A 22,873-nucleotide genomic window follows, 5' to 3' on the forward strand; every position below is an offset into this window, starting at 1 on the left:
TCACAAAGAGTCGGATGCCCTTTGAGGCTTTTGTACATGCATGTCATGTACAATTCCTTCAGCCCTGCATCGTCAGTGATACTAGCAATGTCCTCAGATGAGAAATTAGTGATAGCAGAGGCAGGTGAAGAATTTGAAACATTAGCAGCATTTGAACATTCAGGTGAAGAATTAGCAGATTCACGTTCAATGCACTTCAAGCATGGAGGAACAAATTCTTCCTGAGAAGCGCTGATTTGTTGAGCAAGTAATGAATCACGCTCCTTCTGAAGATCTTCATAACTCACTCTTAGCTTTTCAAGATCTTGCTTTCTTTGAAGAAATTCATATGAAAGCTTTCTCATGATCAGATAAGAGAGTGTTATGATGACCTTGAAGGTTGTCAAACCTAGACCGAAGTCTTTGAAGATTTTCAGTCAAGGTTTTAGTGCAATCCATTTCTTCACCCAACATATCATCACTTTTGTCTAGCATGTTTTGAACCTTTTCAAAAGCCTTTTATTGTTTTACAGCAATCTTAGCAAGTTTGGAGTAGCTGGGTTTGAGGTTTTCATCATATTCATTTTCACTTGATTCAGAGGAGGGGTATTTGAGTACCTTGGCACCTTTTGCCATGAAGCAATAGGTGGGAGCGTAGTCATCATTGTTTCCATCAGCCGTGTTGGTGAAGCCATTTTCTTCAGAGTTGAAGATGGACTTGCTGACGAAAGAAGTAGCGAGAGCCAGGCTCGCCACACCAGACTTAGACTCCTCAGATGCCTCCTCTCCCTCATGTTCGTCAGATTCAGCCTTAGAGTCCATTTCCTTGCCAATGAACGCCCGAGCCTTCTTGGAGCTGCTCTTCTTGTAAGACGAAGACTTCGAGGATTTTGATGATTAAGATTTTGAGTATTTCTTCTTTTTCTTCGCATCATCAGAACTGTAATCCTTGTATTTCTTCTTCTTTGATTCCTTTTCCCACTAAGGACAATCTTGAATATAGTGTCCAGGTTTCTTGCATTTGTGACAAAGCCTCTTCTTGTAGTCACTGGATGAGGAATCAATGCTCCTTGAGGATTTTCCAAAGCGACCACGTCTTGAGAACCTCTGGAATTTCTTCACGAGCAGTGCTAGCTCATGGCTCGGTTCTTCAGGATCACCAAGGCTGCTACCAGAATCTTCATCTTCAGACTCAGACACTGCCTTGGCCTTCAGGGAACATGATCTGCCATAGCTCGAACCATAGAGATCTCTCTTCTCAGCAAGCTGGAACTCATGAGTATTTAGCCTCTCGAGGATATCAGCGGGATCAAGTGACTTGTAATCAGCACGTTCTTGTATCATCAATGCCAGAGTATCAAATGAGGAATCAAGCAATCTCAGCAATTTCTTCACCACCTCATGGTCGGTGATGTCAGTGGCACCAAGTGCTTGAAGCTCATTTGAGATGTCAGTGAGGCAATCGAAGGTCTGTTGAACATTTTCATTGTCAAGTCTTTTGAAGCGGTTGAAGAGATTGCGAAGAACATCAACTCTAGAGTCACGCTGTGCTGAGACTCCTTCATTGACTTTGGACAGCCTATCCCAGATAAGCTTAGCAGTTTCCAAAGCATTCACTCTTCCATACTATCCTTTGCTCAGATGGCCACATATGATATTCTTCGCTTGAGAGTCGAGTTGCTTAAATCTCTTCACATCAGCAGCATTCAGAGAAGGTGTGACTGAGGGAACACCATTTTCCACAACATAACAGAGATCGTTATCAATTGCCTCAAGATGCATTCGCATCTTATTTTTCCAGTAGGGGTAGTCTGTCCCATCGAAAGAAGGACACCCAGCAGAGACCTTGATCATACCTACGGTCGACATAACTAAAACTCCAGGCGGTTAAACCAAAATCACACAGAACAAGGGAGTACCTTGCTCTGATACCAATTGAAAGTGCGTTATATCGACTAGAGGGGGGTCAATAGGCGATTTTTATGAATTCTTCACTAAGGAATTTGCAGGTGAGGAAATTCCTTAGCGAAGATCTACTAGCAGCGGAATAAGTACTCAAAAGTAAACATAACAGAACACAAGCATAGTCATCATGATGAAATGAAGACAAGCACAGAGTACAGAAAGCGTAAACACAGGATAACACAAGATGAAGACAAACAGACTGAAGAAATTGAACTGAGGAAATTGAGAAAGTCTTCAGTCTAAGTCTTCAAACACAGATACGAACAAGCACTCAACACAGATATGAGGAAATGAAAGAGTTGAGGAAATAGAACCAGTGAGCTTGGTGAAGACAATGATTTGGTAGACCAGTTCCAACTGTTGTCTCAGTTGTACATCTGGTTGGAGCGGCTAGGTATTTAAACCTGAGGACACACAGTCCTCACCGTATTCTCCTTGAGCTAAGGTCACACAGACCTCGCCCAATCACTCGTGGTAAGTCTTCAGGTGACTTTCGAACCTTCACAAACTTGGTCACTCGGCGATCCACAATTCCTCTTGGATGCTCTAGACCATGACGCCTAACCGTCTGGAAGAAACACAGTCTTCAAAGGTAACAAGTGCCGGATCCACGCAGGATCAATCTCTTCAGTGATGCTCAATCACTTGGGGTTTGTAGGTGTTTGGGCTTGGGTTTTCCTCACTTGATGATTTTTGCTCAAAGTCCTCGGAGGATGGGATGCTCTCAAATGACAAGTGTCAGTTTCTCTCAGAGCAGCCAAACAGCTAGTGGTTGTAGGGGACGGCTATTTATAGCCTAGGGAGCAGCCCGACATGATAAGACATAAATGCCCTTCAATGATATGACCGTTAGGTGGATAGATATTTTGGGACAGCTGGCGCATAGCACAGCAACGGTCGGGAATTTGAGTATCAAATTCCTCAGAGTTATCATGTTCCTCACTGTGTAGGCAATCCGCACTGGCGAATTCCTAACTCCTCGGTCAGAACAAATTCCTCAGAGACCAAAAGAACTTCGTCTCTGTCACTGAAGAATATGACTGAACTATATGAGATTTCCAATGGCTTCACTCGAAGGGATTGGTAGGTGTAGGATTTTGAGTTGAGCATCACATGGAAATTTTTCCTTAGTATTTCCTCGACTCCCTTTAAAAGTACGGTGTTTCCTATGACTCAAGAAAGAGAAAATGAAACTACGAAAACAAGAGTCTTCATGCTTCATGTTCCTCGAATGAATACCAAGTCTTCAGGATTGCACCAATTTCTTCATTTTCAAAGTCTTCAAAAATCCAAAGTCTTCAGTCGAAGAACTTCATTTTTAGGGGTCGACTTTCTCTGTAAATATCAAACTCCTCATAGACTTATAAACCTGTGTACACTCAAAAACACATTAGTCCCTTAACCTATAAGTCTTTAATACACCAAAATCACTAAGGGGAACTAGATGCACTTACATTCGTGAGAAAGCAAGTTGGATGCACACCCACTTAGTTTCTTTTTTGTTGAGCTTTCATATACTTATAGCTCTAGTGCATCCGTTGCATGGCAATCCCTACTCGCTCACATTAATATCTATTGATGGGCATCTCCATAGCCCGTTGATACGCCTAGTTGATGTGAGACTATCTTCTCCCTTTTTGTATTCTCCACAACCACCATTCTATTCCACCTATAGTGCTATGTCCATGGTTCACGCTCATGTATTGCGTGAAGATTGAAAAAGTTTGAGAACACCAAAAGTATGAAACAATTGTTTGGCTTGTCATCGTGGTTGTGCATGATTTGAATACTTTCTGTGGTGAAGATGGAGCATAGCCAGACTATATGATTTTGTAGGGATAACTTTCTTTGGCCATGTTATTTTGAAGAGACATAATTGCTTAGTTAGTATGCTTGAAGTATTATTATTTCTATGTCAATATTAAACTTTTGTCTTGAATCTTTCGGATCTGAATATTCATACCACAATTAAGAGAATTACATTGAAATTATGCCAAGTAGCATTCCACATCAAAAATTCTGTTTTATCATTTACCTACTCGAGGACGAGGAGGAATTAAGCTTGGGGATGCTTGATATGTCTCCAACGTATCTATAATTTTTTATTGTTCCATGCTATATTATATCCTGTTTTGGACATTATTGGGCTTTATTATACACTTTTATATTATTTTTTGGACTAACCTATTAACCGGAGGCCCATCCCAGAATTACTGTTTTTTTTTGCCTATTTTAGGGTTTTGCAGAAAAAGAATATCAAACGGAGTCCAAACGGAATGAAACCTTCGGAAACATGATTTTTGGAACAAACATGATCCAGAGGACTTGGACCCTACGTCAAGCAATCAACCAAGATGGCACGAGGTAGGGGGCACGCCTACCCCCCAGGTGCGCCCTCCACCCTCGTGGGGCTCACGTTGCTCCACCGACGTACTCCTTCCTCCTATATATACCTACGTACCCCCAAACTACCAGATACAGAGCCAAAACCCTAATTCCACCGCCGTAACTTTCTGTATCCACGAGATCCCATCTTGGGGCCTTTTCCGGAGCTCCGCCGGAGGGGGCATCGATCACGGAGGGCTTCTACATCAACACCATAGCCTCTCCGATGAAGTGTGAGTAGTTTACTTCAGACCTACGGGTCCATAGTTATTAGCTAGATGGCTTCTTCTCTCTTTTTGGATCTCGATACAAAGTTCTCCCCCCTCTCTTGTGGAGATCTATTCGATGTAATCTTCTTTTGCGGTGTGTTTGTTGAGATCGATGAATTGTGGGTTTATGATCAAGTTTATCTATGAGCAATATTTGAATCTTCTCTGAATTCTTTTATGTATGATTGGTTATCTTTGCAAGTCTATTCGAATTATCAGTTTGGTTTGGCCTACTAGATTGATCTTTCTTTCAATGGGAGAAGTGCTTAACTTTGGGTTCAATCTTGCGGTGTACTTTCCCAGTGACAGTAGGGGCAGTAAGGCACGTATTGTATTGTTGCCATCGAGGATAACAAGATGGGGTTTGTATCATATTGCATGAGTTTATCCCTCTACATCATGTCATCTTGCTTAAAGCGTTACTCTGTTCTCTTGAACTTAATACTCTAGATGCATGCTGGATAGCGGTCGATGTGTGGAGTAATAGTAGTAGATGCAGGCAGGAGTCGGTCTACTTGTTTTGGACGTGATGCCTATATATATGATCATACCTAGATATTCTCATAACTATGCTCAATTCTGTTAATTGCTCAACAATAATTTGTTTACCCACTGTAATGCTTATGCTATCGAGAGAAGCCTCTAGTGAAACCTATGGCCCCCGGGTCTATTTTCCATCATATTAATCTTCCAATACTTAGTTATTTCCTTTGGCATTTATTTTACTTGCATCTTTATTTCTCTTTATCATAAAAAATACCAAAAATATTATCTTATCATATCTATCAGATCTCACTCTCGTAGGTGACCGTGAAGGGATTGACAACCCCTTTATCGCGTTGGTTGCGAGGAGTTTATTTATTTGTGTAGCTGCGAGGGACTCGTGCGTGGCCTCCTACTGGATTGATACCTTGGTTCTCAAAAACTAGGGGAAGTACTTACGCTGCTCTACTGCATCACTCTTTCATCTTCAAGGGAAAACCAACGCAGTGTTCAAGAGGTAGCAAATAGCATGGCATTTATAGGTCGATTATTAATGATGAGCATGATACTACTAGAACAATATGAGAGTGAGGAGACGTTACATGGCTCATACCCTTTTCGAAGTCCTTCTTGTGAATCAAAAGGTATTGCATTGCCTGAACCAACTTTCATCCCATCATCATCATCTGTCCCAGGCACAGATTCTTATCATTATGATATTTCCAGTAACCATGCTTTGTAAACATCGGATACGCACTTTCCCATTTTGTTTGCATCTCGGATGAAATTGGTTCGTATATCACAAATTGATTGATGCACATACATGTTGGCAACATTCATTGCTAGTTTCTAGTTACAAAATTATATGCTCCCGATAGGTATGAATTATGTTGAGATAACAACAAATTGATGCTTCTTAATATCCATGCTTCCTAATTTTGTTGTATGTTTTCTTCAGTCCAGATAGTTTGGGGCAATAGAAACACAGTTCTATTATTTGTGTTGCCAAGAGAATTCTTTGTGTTTAAACACAACCATCATGTTTCCTATATTTCATATACATGCTGACAGTGGCAAGCCAATTTTTTTTTGTTTTTTCTTGTTGAATAACGCCAAATCAAATCCAAAAAATCAAAGACAGTGTGACATAGCATGCACGAAGCATACATGCTTCCTTACATGGGAATGTGAGAATCTCTACTTCATCACTACCGTACCATATATGTAATACTCGTTGTTGCTTCATACTTATATACCTTCTATACTTATGCATCGTGTCTAACTGATTACGGATGTACTCCCTCCGTCCCATAATATAAGATGTTACATAGCTTGCAAAAATGTCTTACATTGTGGAACCGAGGGAGTATATTTCAAGCAGTTGCGTGTTGGCTTTGGAACTGATGGGCGCAGCCGGTGACATATATGGAGGCGACTGATGCATGCACTAGGAAGTGTGATGACTCATGACACTTGGATCTGCCCTACAATGAGGTCGACCGCAAGCGAAGGGAATCATGTCTACGGTTTATAGGGAACACACAATTATTGGCTTACGGAAACATAGTACACACTGTTGGTGACTTGAACTAAATAAATTTGTACCATGTCTGAAACTTATTGTAAGAACGAATGAAGCAGGGAAACAAACTTATGTTCGAGTAGAAGCAAATTAATTTTACCATGGAAGCACTTTTATTATTAGATGGAAGCAAAGTTTCTTGTTGGAAACTTGATTAAAAAGATACATGGGAGCAAAGTATTTGGAAACAAATTGTTACGTCCAAAAAAGTTTGGCTGAGATCGAAGCAAATTATCTCATCGGTGGAAGCAAGCTTTTGCTGCATTAAAAACAGAATAAAATGTACATGGGATGCATTTTTCATCGAGCAAATTTGCTATGCACTAGAAGCAAAAAAAAAGTTTTCTAAAAAATGTGGAATAAAGTATGAAAATATAAGAATTTAGATGGACTTTAAATTATATCACTGTGTTATTTTCTGAAGAAGTTAATTCAAGGAAGCAAATAGGAATAAATATGGAAGCATCGTAATCACAGGAGTATAATTTAGAAACTAACTAGAGGAAAGTCGGCTGCACGCTGGGCACCTAATCACGCCCTGCAAGTGTAATCAATCTAACGGCTGCCCACTAATCTGATCCCTAGTGATGCACATTGGTCTGCACCTCCCTAAAAGTCTCTCTACCCTCCACCACCAGCTTCACAAAGGGCTTCAGGGAACCAATTTAGCTCTAGGGCTATTTGTGGATTCTAGTAGTGAAGTTACTATTTACATTTTTTTCATACCCATAATTTTGTCTTTTTGCCAGAATTTCCACATAATGCATTTTGCCGCGAAACTTTACGCACATGTATAACGCTAGATTTCCTGCAAAAAGTTTCAGAAATATTCGACATTTTTCTAATGCTTTCTTTAAATTTTGTTTGCTAAATCGGGTGCTGCGTCTAGACCCATGTCTCAAAAATTCACACCGCGTACTATTCTGACTTTGATATCCGGTCTCTGTACCTAGCAGACAGGCTTGCTTACTTGACCTCTTTTTCTCTAGGTCCACGCTGAAGGAAGAACTCTTCTCTGTACGCGCACGAGACCTGAAAATCTGCATCATGTCATTTTCTGTCAATTTTTGGTTCTGTCTCAGCACTTCGTTTCCTTTGTACGTATGTCCCTGTACGCACCACACTTCTGGAGTCTTCCCACCAGCACGCGGTTTGGCACTTTAAAGAGTGAATCTTCTTATATAACCATCAAGAACTCAAATTTAGGCATGCACAAGGAATAAGAGTTACTCCACAGGAAAGTTCAATAGCTACTCCACATACTATTCTGAGGTTCATATGTTGTCTGTCTATACCGAGTAGGTCGACCTATTGCTTACTAGACCTTTTTTTTCTCTTGGTCTGCGCCGCAAGAAGAACTCGTCTCTATTCGCACACAAGACTTGAAATTTTTGCATCATGTCATTTTCTGTCAATTTATTGTTCTGTGTGAGCAGTGGCGAATCTTGTAAGAAAATCAAGGACAGGCTCAAAGTTAATTATGTGAAAAAAAAAAGTCACCAACCCCCAGCTCTGTTGTGCAAACAAGGCTAAAATTTGCTAGAATACTAGCAGAAACATGTACTATTAACTACTAAAATATTCTTTTGCATCGCTGGAGGGTAGGCTCAAGCCTATTAAAGCCTGCCCAGTTGATTCGTCACTGTGTGTGAGCACTTCATTTCATTTATATGTCCCGGCACATACTATATCCCACCGGTACATGGTTAACACTCTTGCCACGCCTCTGATTGGACTGTGTTTTTCCTCTATGTAAAATTTTCAGTGCATATAAGTCTTATCCGAAGTCGAACTTGGTCAATCTTGTTGAAAGAAATATATGAGTATTTATGATACAAATGTATATCATACGAAAATTTATTTCAGTGTGAATCTAATGGTATTGTTTTTTTGGAAAAGGAGGCTTGCCCCCGGCCTCTGCATCGGAACGATGCATGCAGCCATCTTATTAAAAAGTCTTGAAGTAGCACAAAGTCATAAAAGTATTACAGCTCGCAAGCGGAACAAAAAGGAAAAGAAATGTGAATGCTCAATATCACAACCGGTATGACAATGTAAAGGACAAGCTCCCTAGACTCCTATCTTGTTATGTGACCGTCATCCAAATCGGTTGAATATAGTCCGTGCTACCATCTCCCACTGGTTGCACCTAGTAACCAATGGCTCCCTGAAGTCCGTAGGAGTGAGTAAGGACCACGTACGGATCCATGCGGTAGCTCTAAAAATGACCTGCAAGAAAGTTAAAAATATAATGTCTGTTAAAAATCATATATTCCTGCAATTTCATATAGCCCATATAAGCGCACATATTTTAATCCTAATATGAGCCGCAGTAATATGACCAACCCCAGCTAACGTAAAAAATTATCACCGTTAGAAGTCGTATCAAGCCGCAAGTTGCAACGGTGTCTGGAACATTTCTAGATATATATTTGACTTATCACATATGTAAGTGGCGGCTTAGCCCATGGTCACAGGATGATTTTTTTTCTCTCAACACGGAAGGTAGGACTAAAGTGAAGTTGTGGACCTTTTTCCAGGTTATATGTGGTAATATATATATATATATATATATATATATATATATATATATATATATATATATATATAAAACACATGTGAACTGCAGATTTCTGATCCAACGGGAGCACATGGGCACATGTAATCTCAATCTTAGTACGCGAGGATGCGTTTTCTTCTAGTGTCAGTGTCTCCTACATTGATCTTCGCCCCCCTTCTGGTGGTGGAGTTTGGGTTTCTTCTCTTTCTTTATGTTTCTGTTTGCCTACAACACGCTAGGCTATAAGCTGTTCAAGCACTTTGTATATTTTTTTTGCCATTTCTTACCTTTTGTTATTAGTTGTAATCTTGGTCGGTGGATGACTTTGTTAATTAAAAATTGATTTCATTCGGCTCTACTAAAAGAAATAAACTTATGCCACGCTTCTTTCTGATTAGACTATGCACTCCCTCCTTATCATATTATTATTATAAAGTATATAAGTTTTGTTTGAAGTCATTTTTAGTAAAAAAAAGAGTTTTTTTGCAAACCTTTAACAGAATCACAGAAAAGCATAAACATATACAATTGTCACTTTTAGAAGTCCTGTCAAGCCGCAGGTCGCAACAGTTTATCTTGACTTGCCACACAGATAAGCGGCGGCTTAGGCTTAGCAGCCCATGGTACACGCAGGACGATCGTCTTTTCCTCGAAACGGAAGGCAGGACGAATTTTAGTTTTGGACCCTTATCCACGCTTCCTTCTGATATTACTAGTAAAAATTTAACACATGTGATCCTCAAAATAAAAATAAAATTTTTAACACATGTGAACCGCAGATTTTCTGATCCAACGGGAGCGCACGGGCACGCGTGATCTCAGTCTCTAGAGCTGGCTACCATTCTGGCCGCAGACGACGCCCCCGGGCGAGTCAGTCGAGCGACGGAGCGCCACGTCGCCCACGCGCTGGCGTCGGCCGATACATCGCCATTGGCGACTTTCCGTCCAAAATTAATGAGTCGTGGAGCAAGTCAACATTGACGCTGGACCGACGTGCGTGATCGATCGATCGATCGGCTGGTAAGGTAAACTGTTGCGGCAAGCAAGCAACCCAAAAGCAGCCAGCGAAGCGAGACAAGTCAGTAACGAGAGGTCAGTGCACAGCCTCCCGGCCGGCTGCCTGCGCTTATAAAGGGCGGTATAAGCAGCTCGAGATGGGATGAGCTCCGCAGGGACGTAAGCTAAGCGAAGCAGCAAGCAGATAAAAGGCCATTATAAGTGGTGGCGCACGCGCGCGCGAGCAGGGAAGGTAGTACGCAGCGGCGGGAAAGGGGAGATGGCGATGGCCAGCGCGAGGAGCAGCCTGGAGATCGTGCCCCACAGCGGCGACCTCGAGGTGCCGCCGGCGGACGTGCCGCGGCAGGACTCGCTCTACCGCGACGCCACCAGGCCCGCGCACGGCGGCCACCATGGCCAGGTATGCATGCATGGCAACGCCGTTGGTGAACCTGCTAGCGCGTTGTTATCCTAGTGTCTGTGTTCATCGCCTCGGCCAGTCGGACTGCAAATCTGCATGGTGCCATGGTGCATGCCCATCAGATCGGCCGTGGCTTCTTCCTCCTCTGCCGCATGCCGCATGCGCTGCTCCGTCAAATTAAGCTAGCATTCTCTCCTCCTTCTCCCCGTCGCCCGCCGTTCCGACTGGCCGCCGCCGCCCGTCGCGCGGTTGTGTAGAACGTAACTGAACCCACCACGTACAGTGCCACCGATGAACGGCACTCTTATCCACGAAGACCTTATAAAATAGTACATTAATAAGTTTAAATCCGTCATCTTGGCAACATCTCTCGCTACTCTTATCCACTTGATAAAGGGGTGCAGAAATGCTGAGCCGAATATACAGACTTTTCACCTAAGCCTAACATCAAAAGCCGAAGGCCCCTCCGCGCCCAAGCTGAAGCTGCTGGGAGGAGGAGGAAGGAGATAGCGTGTGACCCAGCATGGTGGCACGTAGACATAGGTAGCACGTTCCTACGGCTGTTCGACGTTGTTGAAGAAGTAAGTAACGAGATTTGTCAGACCTGCCGCACGTTGTTTTCCACCACTTGGACTACTCGGGCAGACTTAGTTGTTCTTTATGTCATGCCACCTGCATATGCATGCATGCTCTACCTTCTAGGACGTACTCCGCTAGGAGAATTAATATGTCGATCCAAGTCCAAGCTTGATATATACTGTAAATGTTCCTATCCTGTGTCTGCTGCTGGGTGGAGGAGGAACGACGATCGAGCGTGTGACCGAGCATGGTACGTGCGGTGGTACGTACGTGGAGAGGAAGCATATAGCGCGTTCCTACTGCTGTTCGACGTTGTTGAGCAAGCAAGGAGATTTCTCAGAGTTGCCGTACGTTGTTTTCCACGACTTAGACTATTCGATCGGGCAGACTCATCAAGTTGTTGTTTGTTCTTTATGTTATGCCACCTGCATATGCATGCTCTAGCTTCTAGGTAGTACAAGAATTGACATGTGGGATCCAAGTCCAAGCTAGATACTGTAAATGTTACTCCTACCTATCAAGTTGGACTGCTCGGGGTGTCAAGTTGGTGTTTTACTGTAGTATATGCACATGCATGGAAGAATTGTTAATAGTATCTTGATCCAAGTCCAAGCTTTCATACTGTAAACGTTACTCCTGCGCACCAACAGGACAACTGGGTGAGGACGCTGCGGCTGGGCTTCCAGTGCGTGGGGATCCTCTACGCCGACCTCGGCACATCGCCGCTCTACGTCTTCTCCAACACCTTCAAATACGGCGTCGAGCACAAGGACGACGTGCTGGGCGTCCTCTCCCTCATCATCTACAGCTTCCTGCTCTTCGCCATGGTCAAGATCATCTTCATCGCGCTCTACGCCAACGACGACGGCGATGGTGCGTGCCAACGATCGTCTCTCACCATACAGATCCATGTGTCATCTGAGACCATCATATATCAGTCTGAAGTCTGAACACCTACGCATGCTGCTAATTGTCTCCATGCCATGAACTCGATTGTTCAGGTGGAACGTTCGCGCTCTACTCGCTGATCTCGAGGTACGCGAGGGTGGCGCTGATCCCGAACCAGCAGGCGGAGGACGACCTCGTCTCCAGCCACCGGCATCTGTCGGCGACGAGGAGGAGGGCGCAGTGGATGAAGAACCTGCTGGAGACGAGCAAGCCGGCCAAGCTCACGCTCTTCTTCCTCACCATCTTCGCCACGGCGCTCGCCATCAGCGACTGCATGCTAACCCCTCCCATCTCCGGTACTCCTCCTCTCTTTCTTACCATCAGAATGACAGGGGCCTAATAACCTTAATTATATGTTTTTCTAATGAATGAATTGCTTGTGCAAATGTTTCAGTACTATCGGCAGTCAACGGCCTGAGACTGAGAGCGCCTCACCTGACAACAGGTACATAGAAATACAGTACCGAGATGTGTACTAACACGCATTCTCTCCACTTTTCAATCGATTTATATGTGAGTGTACGTAATCCATCAGTTAAACCTGGGAAGTCAAATGGAAAATGTGCCCAGCTCATGGCTACTGTCAGCCATAGCCTGCCCTGTATGGAGACTGCTTGCACATGACACGTACAGTCTCAGATCACGTTTCCCATGAGAGCAAAACTGCAAACCACGACAGTTCAGTTTAAACCAACTAGTTGCAATTTCTGACCGTTTCAACTGGCTATTAATTCCTCTCCACGTTTAGCTCGCAAACTAGTCTTCATGTTATTAATAACCAGATCTAGACCGAGCTGTCAAGAAATATAAATAAATTACCAGATCAGGATCAAGTTTGACATAGGACTTGGGACTTTGAGCGCCAGCCTGTTGCTGCTGACCCCCCTTGGTAGTGTAAAAAACAAGCAAGTGAATCCCCAAAGATCTGGGGAAGGAAACGACCTTGACCGACTTTCACCTACATTTCTACAGACTACAGCTTTTTTCTTTACATAATTTGATTCCTGATGATATGATTTGGTTGCTCTGAACAGATCAGATAGTGTGGATCACAGTGGGTATTCTGATATTGTTCTTCGCGGTGCAACACCTCGGGACCGACAAGATCGGTTACACGTTTGCGCCGCTCGTTGTCGTGTGGCTTCTCCTCATCGCCGGTATCGGGCTTTATAACCTGATCAAGTACGATATCGGCACCCTGAAGGCGTTCAACCCCAAGTACATCTTCGACTATTTCCGAAGGAACAAGAAGAAGGGATGGGTTTCGCTCGGTGAAATCCTCCTTTGCTTTACAGGTAAAAAAAGGCCCCTATCATTCTGATGATAGCATATATGGTACTGCATTCACAATATTCCACACTGGTCAGTTTCAGGGGGTGCTGTACTATTAGCAAAAAATCTTATGAAAGCACAATTTGCACACAGTGAACTTTCTTTCTGTGGGGACTGGGGAGCATTTACTGAACTTGACAGAGTTGTTCTTTTGTGACAGGCACGGAAGCCCTCTTTGCTGATCTAGGATACTTCAGCATAAAGTCAATTCAGGTATAAATGAACATCCTCTTTGACTGCCACAATTACACTACATGATGCATTACACAATATTGAGGGATAATGATATATATTTAGACAGAAGATTCCTTGACCACTTCAAAGTTTGAAGCTCTCTTCTTATAACTGTAAAAAAGATGATTAGGAAGATTTCCTTTGACTGCCAAGGTTCTGAAGATACTCCCACCATTCCACGAGGTTTTTGGTATGGACAGAGTTTATCAGATGGAACTTTGGCTATTGTTTTTAACCCAAACATGTAAACTTGCATAACTAGAAAATACTTCTTTGAAAAAAATTCAAAAATTATATTTGTTTGGAAATCACAATAAGCTTTTCAATAGCGACAGTGAAAATTAAAGAAGCTTGACTACAACTTTCTAGAATGCCATCTATTTTAGATTGGGGTAGTAGAACTATTATGACTTTGTATACCATACACTGTGTTGTTTATTTCCTTAATATGACCATCACCTTTTCAATATGATTAGTGTAGTTTCTTTTACTGACCTGTACATGGTGAACTGTATGTAGGAAATTCTAGTACTTTCCAAGAATATACTATATGAAGACTGAACTAACATTTTTTCCCCTGTTTCAGCTGAGCTTTAGCTTTGGCTTACTCCCCTCCGTGTTGCTCACTTATATTGGGCAAGCAGCTTACCTCAGGACGCACATGGACGACATGATAATATCCAACGCTTTCTTCGAATCCATTCCAAGTATGTAATCGACAAGATACCTTACTAGTGTATACAGTACTACTATTCTGTAAGCCGTGCATCAGAAACTAATTAAAATTTCATGTGCAATTCCAGGCACTTTGTTCTGGCCGACGTTCGTTCTCGCGCTTCTAGCTTCAGTCATCGGAAGCCAAGCCATGGTCTCGTGCGCCTTCGCAACCATGTCACATCTGCAAACACTTAGCTGCTTCCCGAGGGTGAAGATACTGCGCACGTCAAGGCGTTACTCGGGCCAACTCTACATCCCTGAAGTCAACTTCTTCCTTTGCGTGGCTTCTTGTGTCGTCACCATAAGCTTCAGGACAACCGGTTTCATCGCCAAGGCACATGGTAAGAAATGCATCCAACACATGATTGAACAGAAAATATAGTTTCAAATAGCGGGTCATGCCTCTTAGCGGTGGATCCCTTCTAAACGTAACAGTGTGCTATTTAAAATGTGTGTTCATGTGTTTGGACCAAAGTCTCTTAGCCCAGGATCTCTTCTAAACGCTATAGCGTGCTATTTAAAACCATGACAGAAATCTATGCATGCTTATCTCTGTGGCCTAATGGACATGACGCGTGCTTGAACAGAGATCTGCGTGGCGCTTGTGATGGTGATCACGACGCTGTTGATGACGATCGTGATGCTCCTGGTGTGGAAGGTGAATATCTGGTGGATCGCCGCTTTCTTCGTCGTCTTCATGTCCACGGAGACCGTCTACCTGTCGGCGGTGCTGTACAAGTTCACACAGGGCCCGTACTTCCCGCTGGCCATGTCGGCGGTGCTCATGGTGATCATGATCGTGTGGCACTACGTGCACGTGAAGCGGTACAAGTACGAGCTCCAGCACACGGTGTCGCCCGACGAGGTGAAGCACCTCCTCGAGCGCCACGACCTCAAGCGGGTCCCGGGGCTCGGCCTTTTCTACACGGAGCTAGTGCAGGGCATCCCGCCCATCTTCCCCCACCTCATCGAGAAGATCCCCACCGTCCACTCCGTCATCGTCTTCATCTCCGTCAAGCACCTGCCCATCCCGCACGTTGACGTTCAGGAGCGCTTCCTCTTCCGGCAGGTGGAGCCCAAGGAGAGCATGGTGTTCCGGTGCGTCGCTCGGTACGGCTACCGGGACACCCTCGAGATGGCCGGCGACTTCGTGGCCACCCTCGTCGAGTACCTCCAGTACTATGTCCGGGACCTCAGCCTCTACTGCACGGCCGAGCCGCTCAGAACAAGCTACCCTAGCATTCGGATCGATAGCTTCAGATGGGAGAAGAAGCCCTCGGGGCGCTCAGGGCGCTCGGGGCATGGCCATGGCATCCATGCCGAGGAGATGCTTACACCAATCCAGTCCTTCTCTGAGCTCACGATGCATCAAGTTGGTATGAGCAACCGGCTGCCGCAATTTCAGGTGAACAATCTACACGCCAACTACAAGCTATATTCTCTTATCAAGAATTAGTTGCATTTCTCATCTATACTCTACATTATTGGCTGGATCTGATTTTTGGTACTTGTTCTCACATTGAACTAGACGGCCAAGATGAACCTAGAGGAGATGTTGAGAATTGAGGAGGACCAAAAGGTGATCCAACGGGAGGTGGATAATGGTGTGGTGTACATACTTGGGGAGACCGAAGTGGTGGCCAAGCCCCACTCCAACCTCCTTAAGAAGATTGCCGTAAACTACATCTTCGACTTCCTACGGAAGAACTCTCGAAAAGGGGAGAAGATGTTGTCCATTCCACGCGGGCAACTTCTCAAGGTTGGTATCACATATGAAATATAAATTTACAGAGCAAGCAGACGGATTATGTGCACAAAGGGGCCGTGTAGATATGTGCACCATGCATGCCGAAGACTTCATGTGTTGGTTCATGGAATTGATGGGCGTGCGAACATACGTCTGTGGGGCAGCAGAATGAATGTATTTCATATGTACAAGAACGTATGTCTGCGGAGTAGGCATCTTATTAGTCATGTCGGCTATGTATTTTTCCACCTCTTGTCATGTATGCGTGATGTCGGTTGTGTGCATCCTAAGTATGCAAAGGCTAGATGTGAACTCATTGTGCTTGTATCCCCTTGATGTGACTTTATAAGTTCATAAAAGCGCCCTTTTACCAAGTGAAAGACGTATATCTATGGGGCTAGACAGAGAGCTGTCTAGTAAGGAATTGCGTCAGGTATTATTATTGCACACTATGTACCACATGTTGTTGCTAAGTCTACCAACCTTCAGTTGATATACTCCCTTGGTAAAGAAATATAAGAGCGTTTATAGATCACTGAAGTAGTGATATAAACACCCTTATATTTTTATTTTCTTTATAGAGCGAGTAGTTTCCAACAACCTAAATGAGTTGTTCAAGAAGATGACCTTGGATGTTAGGGGGAGACCAATTAAGATAATGGTCGCATGCCGCATGCATTAGGGCAAAGATGATGGTTAAGTACAATGGGAGGAAAATTGGTGGAGAAAATCTAGATGGTAGATAACCTCTACTTATACATAGAAAAAACATAAGAGGCCAAGGGGACTAGGAACTACAAGTATTTGCGTGTTGGTCCTAATGCGTGGCAAGTAAACAGTGGGGAAAAAAGCCATATTTTGTGAATCTGGTAGATTGAACATGTTCAGTGGGGGAAAAAGCAACACCTTATCACCATGTTGGTTAACCCATATATAAATCAAACCAACACCCTCAAGACTTTGTCCATGAGTTATTCAAAATGCCAATGTACATACTTGAAAGCATACAAGCCACTGATATACCATGTACCTAGCCCAGATGCATGGACGAAGACTGATACGAGAGACATTGACCCTCCTATTTTCAAAGAGGAAAAGGGCATAGAGCGAACCAAATGAAGGAAGGGACAATTTGAAGTCCCAAAACCCAGAGATACATCTATACTAGGAACAATAATTTATATTCACATCCATTTGAGCGACAAGTAATATGAACCGGAGGAAGCAGTAACAACAAGAGACAAAGCCATATGTACACCAGTTATGAAGTTCCATAGTGGGGACTGCAGTTGAGGAAACATAAACACAAGGTATTAAGCATGTTTATTTTTTGTTTTACTGTCAATGTGTTCCTCTAATGCATCCATTTTATTCTTGCGTTTCAACAAAATAGAAGAAACACAAAGGAGCAATGAAATTCATCATCTGCTCCTACAGCTGCAACCTTATCTTTCCAGAAAAAAAAAACTGCAACCTTATCTGATGGATGGGCTGCACTTAATCCTGTGAATGGGTGGCTGGATGTGCTGCATCGTGCAGGGATCGGCTGAAACCGTCGTCCGCGTAGCAGCGTTCATGTTACAAGGGCTCTTCCTCCGAGTGCTGCAGCTACTGGTCCATCTTCTTCACAGCGTGCTCCTACCAAAGCAAGAATAAAAACCATGCAAAATAGCACCACTAATACTCGATCTCTTTCTCTGTTCCTAATGTCTTTCTTCTTCCTCTCCACGCATAGGGAGCAGGCTATTACACCTAAATTCGTAATGAGAAGTACTGGCAGTGGCAGAGCAATGAGTGACGAGTAAACAAAAATAGGGGAACATGCAGAAATCTCATCAAACGTACCTCAGATCGGGCCGGGCGGTTGACTGCTGGCCTGCTGCAGCTACACAAGGCCGGGTGCCGGGCACGGGGCACCCACTGCCGAGCGTGGACTGGGCGGCCGCGGGCTCCGGCTGGGCGCGCTGACGCCGGGCAGGGGCGGGTCGCCGGCGAATTAGGGCGGCGAGATCGGTGGGAGTGCAGAGCAGTCGAGGGGAATCAGGGAGACGGTTTTTTTTTAATTGATAAATCCCGAAATGTTTGGATTTTAGCATGACAATTCGAACGTTTTTTTAGTGAAAATTTTAGTTCACACGATATTGGTATACATAAAAAATTTCTGACAAAAAAGGACAAAGTTGGCTTGTTTTAACAACTAAAATTGCCACATCGCATCAACAAAATTTGCCATGAAAAAGCATTCGAGATAACATGCATAAAATCCAAACGTTCGAGATTTATCAGGGTATTTTTTTTCTTTTGAGCAAAAGGCTACGGCGGTTCTTTTTTGAGGGGTTGGAAAAACTTTTGTTTTTTAACACAGTATAGACACAAATGCTCATATATACGCGCATGCACTTATCCTTATGAACGCATACATGCACACCCTATCTCTAAGAGCACCTCCGAAAGACTGAGCCGATATATCATCTTAAGATTTTATGAAGTCATCGTAAACATCTCGTAGTCGATGAGAACATCTCCTCCCGCTAAACATGTATCGTCAGAAATTCTAAAATAAATCAAGGATAAATACGAGCACCAGAACTTATAGTAATATCTGGTCTTTCTATCGGCCAAACATGCCGACCAAAATTCAGAGCAGTAGCAACTCTACCTAAACTATGTGCTTCGACATTTAAACTTTGTTTCTCATAAAGGAGGAAGTAAGATTTGGCAGGCACACAAGCACTGCGGCACTATACATGACCGTGGCACAAATTTTAATATTTGTAGACACGTGTAGGACGAGGAAGCGTTTTGCTTTTCAGGAGCATTTTCTCCTGCATGAACAGTAATGTAACCTTTTCTTACAAATTTGCAGGTAGCATTTAGGATGACATTTTAAGGTAACATTTAGTGTTCAATTTGTTTTTTGCATAGTCCAAAATGTTTAACCTTTTCTTAGAAATTTGCAGATAGCATTTGAATGTTACTATAAATACATAAAATAAAACTTGGTATTTTTTTGACATTTCAACTATCATTTTTGTGCGCTCCTGAAAGCCAAATTGGATTTCCACATGTAGGACCGATTCTCAAAATGAACCACGCATTAAAAAAGGCCGCATGTAAGTGATTCTCATATACATTGATTTCTTTTTCTTTTTGGTCTGTGCAGGACACATCTAGATGTGACATAATTATGTCACATCTAATCTTATGATCACTCTGTTTATGGTCTATTTTTTTATTCTAGTTTTTTTTATTTCTTATTGTTGCATTATATATTTGTGGGAGTTTAGATGTGATATCTTTAAAAAAACATCCAGATATGAATTAGACAAACTGTTTTTTTTGAACACGTATACATTGATTTCGTCCCCTTGGCTATGAAACAACAACTCGTATAAATTACGGTATTTCACCTACATCTCACAGTTAAAACTGAAACAATGTCCGGAGTAAAGACGTGAAATCGATCAACATCAATGTGGGTTTAAATCTTTTAAGCCCGACGAGGAGAAGGCGCCGGCACCGCGGCTGGTCCGGGCGCGCCGGAGCGAGGGGCCGGAGCCGGAGCGCTGGCGGTCGTCATGCCGGCCCAGAGGCGGTCGGCGATGACCCGGTTGGCGGCGTCAGAGGTGTGGTACGCGTCCCAGAACACGTACGCCTTGCGGTCGCGGCAGGGCGTCGAGTCCGGCAGGCAGAGGCCGCCGACCTTGGTGTCCACGCCGCAGCACGACGTGTCGGACGTCGTGAACCCTGCAACAAACAGCAGCGCAGAAGAAAAGAAGAGGAGGTCAGGCACGGACCACGACGCACCGGAACGGCTTGGCCGGCGCCGTCGATGTTACCGTACCGTTTCTCTGCGGGTGGTCGATGAGCTCCTTGACGACGGAGTAGCAGTCGGCGAGCGCCATCTGCGCGCCGGGCAGCCTGGCGTTCATGCCGTCGAGCAGCTTCTTGGCGGCGGCGTTGAACTGCACGGCGTAGCTGTTCACCTGGGCTATGCACTCCCCGGTGGCCGACTTGACGCGCTGCGACGGGATGCAGCCCAGCGGGGGCAGCCCGTTGAACGCCACCTTCCGCGCGCCGAGCCCGTACAGCCTCTGCATAGTTAATCAGCGGACTGTCTGTCAAATGGATGCATTCCCGACTTGATAATCGACTCTAGCTTTGTGCATGTCTCTAGCCTGGGACAGTGATCAGATGTGTTTCTTGCCTTGAGCTGCCGGTCTAGAGTGGCGACGAGGAGGCGGATGAACTGGTCGTGCGTGTACGTCGTGCCGTCCGCCATGAACGGCTGCAGGAAGTTGTTGATGTAGTCGTTGCTCCCTGATGCAGACGACCAGATTAATTTATGATGCGCGTGATTAATCCATAAGCTCGTGCGTACTACTTTTTCACGGAGTGAGACGAAGGCAAACGACGTACCGAGACCAATTTGGAACATCGCTGCGTTGACAGTCTCCTCGGCGGCCTCCTTGCCGATCTTGGCGATCATCGCCCTCTTGACAGTCTCGAAGCACGATATCTGCTCGTCGAACGAGAAGTACTCGACCTGCAAATTGCAATGCCTCATTTAACCGTGTCAGAAAACTCTCCACGGGAGTTACCGATCAGTTTCTGCAGAGGAAAAGTGATTAGCGATGCGGCTCACAAAGTAGACGCCGGTCTCGTTCAGAATGCCGGCGCCACCAGACGCGAAGTTGACGCCGGCGAGGAAGTCGTCGTCGGCCAACGACAAGGAGAGGAACGGCGGCGGGGGCGGGATGCCAAACTTGGCAGCTGCATCAGTCGTACCCAAAGCATCAGTCCATACGATTCAGGAGTTAATTAACATTGACACTTAGCTGGTGACTTACCCATGTAGTCTCCGATGGTTCTTCCATTGGTGAACCTCCCGGTGGCGACGCCGTTGGGGTAGTCGATGCCGTACCAGGGGTAGTTGGACCTGGCGAGGGAGAGCTGGAAGTAGTTGTTGTTCCCCACGTCCGACATCGAGTCGCCGAACACGTACGTCACCGGGCCCTTGGTCGCCGTGCCACCGGCGACCCAACAATGTGCGGCTGCGGCGACGATGGCAATGCCGACGACGAGCGCGCGGAGAGCTGCCATTGCTTGTTGCTTTGGTACAGTACTCCCTGACCGAAGAACACACACAAGCGTCTGTGTGTTGGTGCTGATTTGCATGGCGGGGCGGCGCCGATTTATATATAGTGCGGCACAAAACCGTGGCTCGTCTAGAAGGTCGGGTTATTATTGTGAAAAACGGGTCTATAGTTTTCCGGCCAGCTTGAGTTGAGTGTAGTGCGATGAACGGCAATACTGCGAGCTCACGGCTAGCCCGGTGTGGCGGCCGCGCGGGCAAACGAGAAAACAGAGGAGTTGGCCGTGCGAGCAGACGTGGTAGCTGAGGTGGTTGAAGAAGAATGACGCACTGCACTGTGTTGTTGCTAGAAGCAATTTTGCTTTGCTTGAATCGAGAACGTGAAAAACAGCTCCCTGGTGGGTGCGAACGTTGCAAACCTGCTGCAACCGGACAAACGAGAAATTTCCGGGTTTTTTTTTCCTCTTAGGGAGGAGTAAGATACGGCCGGGAAAAAGGGACTTGTCAATCCTTCAATTGAGACTGTGCACTCTATCTATGAGAAGGTAGATAAGGATGAAAACCATTAATCCCCTCCTAATTGAACGTAAGGATTCCTTGGAAAATGTTGAGCAGGAGACTTAAAACTCTCGGGAAATTGTCTTGCCTAGCTAAGAGACATTAAAGACAGGAGCATGTGTCATCACAAAAAAGAAGAAGACAAGAGCATGTGAGAGGCAACCCATGTTATCCTTTTGTTTCCTTTGTTTGTCAATGAGGATGTTGCTCTTCCTGTCAAAAAAGAAGAAGAAGAAGAAAAGGGTGTTGATCTTTGTAACCATTTTGTTTTTATGTTTTTTTTCTTAATGAAGTGCCAAGGATTGCCTTTACCATGTTAAGTTTGTAAGTCTGTGAGTTGTTGTGCTGAAACAACAGAAAGTTTGCTGCTAGGTTTTATTTTGTCACGGTTTCTACACAGTAAGCATAGATAAGTGCTTTGTTTTTTACGGGGATACGTAAATGCTTTGTCAGGTGGTAAGTTTTTAGTTTTTGGAAGTTACATAGGTATGGATATTATTTATGTCTTGTGACGCCCTCGATTCAATACATTAATCATACACGCAAATGTGTACGATCAAGATCAAGGACTCATAGGAAGATATCACAACACAACTCTAGACGCAAATTAAATATAATACAAGATTTATATTACAAGCCAGGGGCCTCGAGGGCTCGAATACACAAGAGTCAGTGGAAGCAACAATATCTGAGAACAGACATAAGTTAGACAAGTTTTGCCTTAAGAAGGCTAGCACAAAAGCAACATTGATCGAAAAGGCAAGGCCTCCTGCCTGAGAGCCTGCTAACTAATCCAGGTCGTCAGCGGCTGTCATGTAGTAGTAGGCACCCTGGGGGTAGTTGTAGTCATCAGTGGTGTCGTCTAGCTCCTGGGATCCGTCATCTGGTCGCAACAATCGGGTATAGGGAAAAAAGAGGTAGCAAAGCAACCGTGATCAGTACTCATCCAAAGTACTCGCAAGACTTACATCAGATCTAAACTAAGTATGCATCTGTATCAAAGAAAATGGGCTATATCTGTGG

General features: G+C 44.4%; 2 protein-coding genes and 1 pseudogene across 2 annotated transcripts; 1 reads left to right on the forward strand and 2 right to left on the reverse strand.

Annotated features, from left to right (window-relative positions):
• Nucleotides 1–498: 498 nt before the first annotated feature.
• On the reverse strand, nucleotides 499–1,323 carry LOC147965985 (uncharacterized; annotated as a pseudogene).
• A 9,041-nt stretch (nucleotides 1,324–10,364) lies between these two features.
• Nucleotides 10,365–16,653, forward strand: LOC125514517 (putative potassium transporter 16). Its single transcript, XM_048679855.2, has 10 exons — nucleotides 10,365–10,640; nucleotides 11,870–12,092; nucleotides 12,221–12,463; nucleotides 12,562–12,612; nucleotides 13,202–13,462; nucleotides 13,660–13,712; nucleotides 14,320–14,440; nucleotides 14,537–14,791; nucleotides 15,038–15,855; nucleotides 15,979–16,653. The coding sequence occupies exons 1-10, from the start codon at nucleotides 10,500–10,502 to the stop codon at nucleotides 16,231–16,233; spliced, it is 2,421 nt and encodes an 806-aa protein (XP_048535812.1). The 5' UTR covers nucleotides 10,365–10,499; the 3' UTR covers nucleotides 16,234–16,653.
• A 2,867-nt stretch (nucleotides 16,654–19,520) lies between these two features.
• LOC125512498 (SGNH hydrolase-type esterase superfamily protein) lies at nucleotides 19,521–21,375 on the reverse strand. The gene is made up of 6 exons (XM_048677595.2): nucleotides 21,048–21,375; nucleotides 20,843–20,970; nucleotides 20,617–20,743; nucleotides 20,405–20,517; nucleotides 20,042–20,291; nucleotides 19,521–19,944 (listed from the first exon to the last, which is right to left on the reverse strand). The coding sequence occupies exons 1-6, from the start codon at nucleotides 21,373–21,375 to the stop codon at nucleotides 19,688–19,690; spliced, it is 1,203 nt and encodes a 400-aa protein (XP_048533552.2). The 3' UTR covers nucleotides 19,521–19,687.
• Nucleotides 21,376–22,873: the final 1,498 nt, after the last annotated feature.

Source organism: Triticum urartu, chromosome 6A (genome assembly GCF_056163025.1).
Source record: "Triticum urartu cultivar PI428250 chromosome 6A, HENAU_Tu73, whole genome shotgun sequence".
NCBI lineage: Eukaryota > Viridiplantae > Streptophyta > Magnoliopsida > Poales > Poaceae > Triticum > Triticum urartu.

Bases quoted from the DNA above. Each gene is read 5' to 3' on its own strand.
- LOC125514517 (XM_048679855.2), top strand. From the start codon at position 10,500: ATGGCGATGGCCAGCGCGAGGAGCAGCCTGGAGATCGTGCCCCACAGC. The intron at 12,093-12,220 runs GTGCGTGCCAAC...TCGATTGTTCAG, and splicing joins CGCCAACGACGACGGCGATG to GTGGAACGTTCGCGCTCTAC. The intron at 13,713-14,319 runs GTATAAATGAAC...CCCCTGTTTCAG, and splicing joins TCAGCATAAAGTCAATTCAG to CTGAGCTTTAGCTTTGGCTT.
- LOC125512498 (XM_048677595.2), bottom strand. From the start codon at position 21,375: ATGCAAATCAGCACCAACACACAGACGCTTGTGTGTGTTCTTCGGTCA. The intron at 20,971-21,047 runs GTAAGTCACCAG...CGACTGATGCAG, and splicing joins AACCATCGGAGACTACATGG to CTGCCAAGTTTGGCATCCCG. The intron at 20,518-20,616 runs GTACGTCGTTTG...CGTCTGCATCAG, and splicing joins GATGTTCCAAATTGGTCTCG to GGAGCAACGACTACATCAAC.